A 9,527-nucleotide genomic window follows, 5' to 3' on the forward strand; every position below is an offset into this window, starting at 1 on the left:
GACAGGGGGTCTAGAGGGGTCTGTTTCCTTGCCCCTCCCCATCCCACCAGGCTGACAGGTGCTAGCAGGGAGCAAAGGCTTTAGTACCTTAGCTCTGTGATAGCTGGGGGAGGGGCCAGCACTGCTCTGCTGGAGCAGACTGGGATGCTGAGGACTGTGAGTTAACTTGAATCTGGAAGGGATCTGGGACAGAAGTTCAATAAACCAGTTTGACCTCAGTCAGCTAAGTCTGATACTACATCCATCCAGGTTTATCTTAAACCAGTTTTGGCCATTTTGAAACCAGTTTAGGTACACTGAACTTCCATCCTGTTACAGGTTTAGACCAGTTTTGGATCATCTAATCTGGTTTATGTTTAACTTCTGTCCCTAGCATGTGTGTGCGTGTGTGTGTGTGTGTGCACGCACACACGCACACACAAATTGGGTCTAAGACTCGTTTGTGTATGTAATAAAAGTGGAATTCCAGGCTGAGTATCAAGTCAATCTCCTTCTCTTACTGTAATATCTCCTCTCTATTGGTTCACTCTCAGCTTTGGTATCACGTTTAAATTGATCTTCTCCTTTTCTTTTCTGACTGACAAAGAGTATGGGAAAGCGTGATTTTGTAGCTTCTTCTAAAAGTATGGGGGGGGGCAGGCTATTGCTCTGCAGTGCTCAGCAGCTGTTACCCTGGTACTGTCAAGATGGCTTTGAGCAGCAAATGTAGCAAAACTACTCCAGCTTTAACCCTGCTTCAACTACAGTCAAAGTTAGGGCAATCTAGTTAGCTTGTACTGCTACAGGCTGATGCAGGTTAATAGCTGCTGCACTACAGGGTAGAAGCTCTTCTTCCCCTTTTGAAGAGGCTACAAATCTGTGTTTGTCCATACCCACTGCACTTTTTATCTTCACGTCTCTGGTCTCACCTTGCCGCTCTCATTCAAGGCCTAATTTGCTGTGCTAACACCATCCTCCTGACCCAAACATTTGAATTTCTCTCCTACATTCCCCAGTGGGGACATTACTAAAGTTCCCAACACCGCTGCATAAAAGCATCATTTCTACATTATCATGACTGTCACCCAGAGTCAGGCTGCAGTAAGCCTTTCTTTCCTTTCTCTGCATCCTCCCTCTAAATATACTCCTCTCATGAACCTTTATCATCTTGAAATGCTATGATTAAGAGCAGGACAAAACCCTGCTACCCCTCTCCACCAGATGGTCATCAGTTAATGTACTTTAAGTATCTTCTTTGTTTTTAAAGCTCTTTGGAGCAGGACCCTCTTCCTTAATGTGCTGTTTACTACAGGGAGTGGTAGGAGCATGCAAGAAATACCCAAGAAGACATTATCTTCCCCCCTAACTCTAATGAATTCAAAACTCACTTCCTAATGCCATATTTTCTTGCATATAGCATACACCTTCCCCACCCCTAATTCACCTGCTGTAAATTGGGATATGCGTTATAATCAAGGAAATATAACACCAGCAGATTCTGTTGCTTATGCATCTTCCAAGGGAAAGTGAAAATAACACTGCAGGTGCTGCACACTAGCTGCTGCCTCTGGATACTTTCTCCCCACCTCAGCAGCAGCTCTTGAGGAAAGATCTTTTTTCCTTCATTCTGCCTTTGAAAATCAGGGTGCGTATTTTATTCAGGCGCATGCTGTATGTTTAACAAGAGTGACTTTATGACCAAAAATTCCCATCTTTAAATAAACAGTAATGGAAGGGTGCAATTTGTTTGTAAGTATAGCTAAATACTGAAATAAACCTATATCTTAATGCTTAAAGTTAAAAGTTGAAAGGACACAACTACTTACCCCAATATTAAAAGTCCCTTTAAAATAGTCCAGATTTGCTTGAATGAAGCAAATGTTATTTAATCCTAGTTCATCGCTTCTGTCTTTAGCACGAACCAATGACAACTCTTTATTTTCTATTAGCACCACCTGGATTTTGCATATAGAAAAATATGTCAGCTATATTAGTTTAAAATCAAAGTATCCAGATACTATTGCAAAAAATACTCTGTTTGAACACAAAAATCTGCACTTAATTCCTTGGCACTCATCTTGAGATGTCCTCCAAAGTGGCATGCTTGAAAACAAATAGAAATGGAAGGGATCCTATGCCTGTTAAATGTCAAACAATTAATGAACACTTTCATTTTCTGAACACAATCTCTTTTCTCAGTCAAGCCCCAGGTTCTTTGGGATTAAACTAAACCTTTAACATTCTAACACTTGCAATCTTTTTAAACTTGAGGTACTCTGCTGGCACACGCTGGTTTTCATGTGCCTGAATCAGATTGTTTCCTCACCCACAAAACACCTTTCAGGTGAGTAGGAAAAGTGGGGTATTACAGACAATCCCTTAATAATAACAGCTTCAATTCAGCACAAAACTTAGGCAGATGCTTCAGAGCTTTTCTGAACAGGGGTAGGTTCAATCATGGGCCTAGCTGAGCTTGTACTTAAATACCATGATGACCTGGACCAAACAAGTGGATGATAATGCACTGAGGACACAGCACTAGCACTGCTGCTAGCATCTTTGGAAAACTTCATCTGAACTATCCTTTCGAGAGATGCTGCCACAGTTTTGTCTCATAACAAATACTTTACATATGTCAATACAGAGAACTCGAGGACAGAGCACACTGGTACGCAGTTTCTACCATATCACAGATTTTTAAAAGAGTTCTAAATTCTCGAAATCTGAAAGAGTGTTGTGTCAAGACGTTTTATTCAGACCTCACCTGGCAAGATGGCAGCATGTGAGCAAGAACAATTCCAACATGGCCCTATAAAAAGCAAAGCAAAAAAATCCCAGTGTTATTCTTCAATCCCACATGCAGCACTCCACAAAGTGACAAAGACTTTGAAAAAAGCTCCAGTTTCAGAGCTTGTGTTTTGGCCTCTTTTCTGGTTGGTAAAAAAGCAACAGAGATAGCACTTTATAAAGAAAAGATATATTACCCCTCCACTGCAAAAATCCACAATCACATCTCCAGGTTTACTGAGGTTTGTCACCATAGCCACCAAATTGTTCAGTTGCTGCTGTTTCCTCAAAGCACGTTCGCTGGACATCTTTCCTGAGGATGACAAAGGAAACAGATTTACTGTAACTCTTTTAATATCATTTTTGCAGTATTTGTATACTTTTAACTTTCCTGACAATTTAGGCTGGGATCTTCAAAAATTCCTAGAAGATTTGAACTCAGTCAATATTTTTTAATTATTTAAACCATGTACCTCATTTACTTAATTGGAAAATCAAGTTTTCCCCTCATTTAGCATGAGGCAGTGGGGGAAGGAGGAGGTGGGAGAGAGACAGGCAGCTGTTGCAGTTCTGGCCCCAAGCCAGGGTTGGGGTTGCAGCTGGAGCTGCAGCTGGCATGTGCCCCACCCACCCTGCTGCTTCTGCATACCCCACTTCTCCCCAACACCCCCAGTCTCCCCACCCCTGTATTGCTTCTCTCTCCTACCTCTCTCTCCTTCTCTGCTGCACTCCTCCTTACCTCCTGCTCCAGCCCAGCCCCATAACAGCAGCGCTGGCTCTGTGCCCCTGCTGCTACATGGCTGGGTTAGAGCTGTAGTTCTGGTCCTCTGCCATTGCTATGGGGCTGGGCTGAAGCTATGCTCTGTGCCCCAGGTTGCACTAGGGACAGAGCCTGCTGATGCCAAGAAAAGGTAAGGGGGGAGGGCAAGGTGGGGGGGAGAGAATTTGGAGGGGGAGATGGGAGGAAGGCGGGGCAAGGATCTGAGCTTGAAGCGGGCAGAAGAAATGTGGAGGGCAGAGGAAGGGGAAACAGGGGAAGGGGGAAATTGGGGCAGCCTGAGGCTGTGAGAGGAAGATATGAGGGATAAGTGGGGGAGGGGGAAAGGTGGCAAGGGGCAAACTTCTTGCCTTTCTCATTGCCTGCCCCTACCACCTGCTCCCCACTGCCTGCCCCATTACTGCACTCTCCTGCCCTACCAAGTGCCCCCTCTACTGTCTGTCCTACTGTCTGTGCCCCACCCCTGCCCCATTACTGCGCCCACCACCACCTGGGGGGGGTGCAAATTTAAGATGAACCTTCAATAATTAGGTTCCATACATGGAAAATTATAATACATCTATAAATTTTCCATGTTTAGAATCTAATCATTGGGAGAGTCATCTTTCATTCAGGGGTCATCTTGTATTTGGGTAAATACAGTATTCAGCATATAACGGAACTATGTCTTCAAACAGTTTTGGTTAAGGCAGTGTTTCCCAACATTTTGGTTCCAGCAGCACACTTACTGTGCCTCTCCCATCCCATGGCACAATGGCCAAAAGCAGAGCAAGGTGGAGGGGTGGCAAGAGACTGGGCACGGACCGGGGGGAGAGGGTCCGGATGTGGAGCAAGGGGAAGGGGGCGCAGTTGAACACAGAGCATGGATCCAAATCACTGGCTGGAACCTCGCCCCTTGTCTGTCTATGTGCCCATGGTGGCAACAGGTGGGGGGCATGGCTCACCTGGACTTGCCTCGCAGCACACCTTGGGAAACACTGGGTTAAGGTACTCAAATGCCTTCATACCTGGACACTTAACTCAAAAACGTATTGTTACTATAAATTAGGGTTGGCAAGTCACTCAATTGACCAATCAAATATTGTCAGCTGACCAGCCAATTGACTGCATATTTTTGACCAGTTAAAGATTATAGCAATTTTACCTCAAAAATGACATTTTCTTTGTAGTTTTCTTGATATAAATATGATTTTGTAATATTTTTGACACATCTTTTAATGGGAAATTGGTGCTTTTTCTACGTATTATGTGGACCTGTTGGCAATTTTTTACAATTTTTTACTAATATTTAACCAGTCAGCTTACCAAACTGTATTTGACCGGTCAAATACTCAAACCTAGTATAAATTGTAAACAGCACCCCTGAGAGCTTTAACCTGACATTTACTTTTGCCCCGTGAATTATGGTCAGAAGCAGAGCTGGGACCCAAATGAAATCTTTCCAGAGTAAAAACCTGTGCATTCCTTAGCACCTTGTAGTAGGCATAACCTGCTGCTGCATACTACTTTTTATTATAAGTCAGCAACCTAAAATCTTGAGATCCAAATGGCAGTCATGGCTTCAGTAGCACTGGGGGAGGGATCAGACAAAAAAAAGGTGATTAAGTCCATGAAAATAGCTTTCTGAAAGATAATGGCGCCATTTAGTCAGCGTGTACGTATCTCCAGCATACTATTTGCATAGGGAGGCTAACAAATTACTGAGAGGTTGCTACTTGTAAAGATGAAAATACTTTGAGCATTCTGATTTCTTTAAAAAAAACCTGCGTTAAAGCCTTGTTTGATCAAGTCAGAGTTAAAAATAGTATGCAACTTCCTAGAAAGGATAGTAATAGTTTAAAAGTTACTCAGAGCAATAGGGAAAGTATTATTTTAAGAACTGTGACCAATTGCAAAAAATTGTATGTTTATTTCTTTTTTTGGTGTCATCCTGATCCCTGAAACTCCATCCATAACACACTAATGAAAGGAAACGGCTTTGCAATCCATTTCTATCTTGGATAGAACCAATTTCCTTGGTTTTGCAAAACAATCAATCTAAGCTGCTGCTGCTTTTGATGAAAGGACCTCAGTAGTCCCTTGGCATGCAACTTACCCATTGTGGGTAATTTTCTCTTCCCAGCCTGGTTTCATTGAAACTTAAATGTCATACCTTTTTTACTGTTGTTTAGGCACCGTCCATGGTTTTTTGCACAACAGGGGACTTGATTTCATATTAAGGAAGAGATTTTGAAATGCAAGCATTTTTAAGCTAAAAAGAATGCATAAGAAACTCTTCATAGTCTCACCAAAAGTGGTAGTTGTGATTTATAATTTTAGAACAATCTCCAGGCATATTGTTTCACTCACTAAGCTAGGCATTTGATTATTTTTTTCTTTCAGCCTAAAGCAATAAATCACCTTCCAGAAATTTAATTGAATTGTACATAGAAACAACAAAACACAAATTACATTTCTGTGTTAGGAACGCACTGCTGTGCTTTAAAAAAACCCCCAACGTGACTTCAATTCTCAGTGATGTATTGCAATGTTTAGTAATTCTTATTAGGAAGTTTAAAAGATTCAATGCAACCTTCAAAATACAAAAAAAAAGAAGACATTTCTCACACGTTTAGTAAGCTTTTTGTAAGTCTTATAATGTTTAAATCTACACACTTTTCAGAGAGAGACAAAACTGCAAACTTTCTAAACCAGGTCCCTGTGATGTTTGCCCTATGCTGGAACTGAAAGTGTTGCGGTAGTGGCTTCTCTGGCTCTGACACAGGATTCAGGATGGGAGCTGGAGCCATTGCTGTGTACCACCACACCACCGCCGCATGCTCTGGGTCAGAGCTGGAGTTGTCACTGCCACTGCTTCCCCATGGCTCATGCTGGATCCAGCCCAAAAGGAGACCTGCCATCCAGATCCAATATGGAGCATAAGATGAGTTTGAGAACCTTGCTCTTCAGCATCTACTATTTACCAGTGTCAGAGACAAAACAGTGGGCTAGATAAACCTAGTTTAGTCTGACCTAGTATGGCACTTCTTATATACTTATGTTAAATATATGTTCTTTTCTAAGTTAACTATGGAGCTATTATGGTGACAATCACTGGAGAAAATCCTATAGATAAAATAAATTTCCAAACAGAAAAACAAATGGTAAGAGACTATTCAGCTTCAAAATGTGCTACTGTGACTTCATCCTCATAGGTAACGAGTGAAGTTTAATCCCACTCAGGTTGTGTGGGGACAAATACAGAGAAATGAAAATCTAATTGCTCTCTCCATCTGTGAAGCAGTGAAGGGAACATGTTTGACAGATGTCTGGCATTTCAGTATGTGCTCCAAAAGCACAGGAATGATAAATGCCTATTTCTCATTAATTACAAGGTATTATATTCCTTTCTATTTCAGCTGCAACTGAAAATGTACTTTAAAAAATTGCTGGTTCAAAATGGAAAGGGAATACCCACTGGCTAGGACAGAAGTTACACATAAAGTGGTTTAAGTGATCGGAAACTGGTTTAAACCTGTAACAGAACAGAAGCTCAGTGCACACAAACCAGTTTCAAAATAACTGAAACTGGTTTAAGAAGAGCCTGGTTGAATGTAATAACAGACATAACTAATTTGGGTCAAAATGGTTTATGAAACTTCTGTCCCAGACCCCTTCCTGGTTCACGTTAAATCACAGACCCCCAGCATCCCAGCATGCTTTCCAGCCCTGGGCCCGCCCTGCCCTGTGCAGATCTGGGGGCAGATACACCTTCCATCCATCCCCCACCCGCACCCCCACCCCCTGTGCCCTCCCAGGATGCACGGAGGAGCAGGAGCCTTCCAGCCCTGCCAGAGAGCAGGGCTGGCCCCACCCCTCTCTTCCCTACCTGGAGCAGTGAGGACTGGCTGATAAGGGAGTGGAGGGTGCAAGCCCAGCTGGAGATGCAGCCCAGCCTTGGTGTGGGGACTGCTCTCCAAAGGCAAGCCCTGGTTGGGGTCTGGGGCTGGGGGGAGGGGTTAAACACCCCTTCCCCTGCTCAAACTTCATGCTGGTTGCAACTGTGAACTACAAATCCCAGAGGCACCTGAGAGCAGGACAAAGAAGTGATAAGCAACCCTGCAAAGCCCTGCTTCTGTGATTGTCGACTGCAAATCCCAGAGACCTGGGGGCAACAGGAAGAGAAAGTGAACACACAGCCAGAGAGCTGTGCTCTTGCCGCCTCCCCCACACCCCCCCCCAGAGTCCTTGGGTATGTCTGCATTGCAGCCAAAAATCTGAGGGTAGCTTATGCCAACATACCTCCACTACTTTTAAAACTAAGATAATTTGATTACTGAAAGCAATGCACTGGTGGTAGAAGAGAGCTCGGAAAAGACTAGGCTTCTGAGTATTTACCCAGGGCTTGCAATGGATATTGCATCCAACACTCAACGCCATATTGCCACAGCTATGCAGCTACTGGTTTCCAAGTTTTAAACAATGTTCATGAACATCAGTAATGGTTATGACCACAGCACAGAGAACACTCTTTGTAAAGCATGGTGTTTAATTATTCATTCCACTCTCTTTTGGTCTTTTATTTACATGTCAGGGGTGATGATGGAGCCATGGTATCTGGTTTGCTGGGCTCCCCATAGGTTGAGAAATTTGGCAGTGGAGGAATGATAGCAATTAATATGGCCACCCTCCCCCTGCTGCCAAATTCCCCGATCCTAAGCCCAAGGGCACATGTGGCAGGTTGGGACCAGACCATACCTCCTTGCCTCCATGTGGCCAGGTTAAGGCTTCTTCTTCCCTGTTAGCTGGGTCAGACCACTTTCTCCTGCAGGGCTGAGCTGCACCCTGCCCTGCTCTGTGTGGCTGAATGGGGCTGCACCTGCCCTGGGTGCCAGACTGAGACCACCTGCTGGATCTGGCCCATGGATGGACTGGCCACTGCCCATCCAGTCTTCCAGGCAAAAAAAGACAAAAAGCACTACTGACATGCATGTAAATCAGGAGAATTTTTACTGAAGTTACTGGAGTTCCACCAGTGTAAAAATAGTGTAAGCGAGGAGGCTAATCAAGCCTTCTGTCCTTATGGTGATGGAACTGAAGCTATTTTGAGTCAAGACAATCACTTTCTTGCTAAAGGCTAATTTTCTTGAAGGGAAAGGTACCCTTATGCTCCAGGCTCTGTTTTATAGGCACATCTGGGGAAATATACCAGATCTCCAACGCTTTGCACCAACTGCTTAGGATACTCAACCTCAGGGTCAGGAATTAACAAAAGCAACAGGCAGTAGGCATATAAAACAAGAATGGACAAGAGCAGAGGTATGGAGGCACGCTGTCTAGCCAATTCAGGACTGAAGTGTAGATTTGATTATGGCAAATTACCCAAATTCTATGTTTACGTCTATGCTGACTGAAAAAAGGTAATGACTAATACACACCTAACTTTAAGTAAGCTAGGAAGCCAAACTCCAGAGCTTTTGTCTATTTTTCCACTTTGAGCTAACTACTGTTACAAAAATGCAGAAAACGATGATCAGTATTTCCCTAAGTAAAACAGCCGATGTATACCTAAAGACTTTCATTTATTTGGTATGGTGACTTTCAACTGGAGTCTCACAGCATCCTTGAGTGCCACAGGATCTTTTTAAGAGTATGCAGGATGCCACTGAATATTTGCACTGTTACGTGTGCAAACACCTATGGCTTGATTCCCAAGATACACCCAAAAATTTCAAATTGGAATTCATGGGCGTGTCTACACATGTAATTAATTTGAGGCATATTGTGCTGGAGTTTACTGCTTCCAGGTGCCACATTTGAATGTGTACCCGGGATTGTAGCATGTTTAGCCAGGGTGGAGCAGCCCCAGCTAGTACAGGGCCTGGGGCTGTTTTGACCTGGCTCAATCAGGAAGCACTACTTCACAGTCAGGGTGGCTAGGATCTGGAACCAACTTCCAAGAGAGGTGGTGCTGGCTCCTACCCTGGGGGTCTTTAAGAGGAGG

The 9,527-nt window shown here is 43.7% G+C and overlaps 1 protein-coding gene across 3 annotated transcripts in view; it reads right to left on the reverse strand.

Moving 5' to 3' along the window:
• GSTCD (glutathione S-transferase C-terminal domain containing) overlaps positions 1-9,527 on the reverse strand; it is a 150,310-nt gene that overhangs the window by 25,932 nt on the left and 114,851 nt on the right. For 2 of the 3 annotated variants that reach the window (XM_019534147.1, XM_019534149.1), the window contains exons 6-8: positions 2,964-3,079; positions 2,744-2,788; positions 1,806-1,934 (exon numbers count right to left, since the gene is read on the reverse strand). In XM_019534147.1, coding sequence (XP_019389692.1) covers positions 1,806-1,934; positions 2,744-2,788; positions 2,964-3,079 — 290 coding nt within the window. The remainder of the gene's footprint in view (positions 1-1,805; positions 1,935-2,743; positions 2,789-2,963; positions 3,080-9,527) is intronic. The other variant, XM_019534148.1, reaches the window with a different exon arrangement.

The sequence above is a fragment of the Crocodylus porosus genome, unplaced genomic scaffold, assembly GCF_001723895.1.
Source record: "Crocodylus porosus isolate Cpor-Errol unplaced genomic scaffold, CroPor_comp1, whole genome shotgun sequence".
Lineage (NCBI taxonomy): Eukaryota > Metazoa > Chordata > Crocodylia > Crocodylidae > Crocodylus > Crocodylus porosus.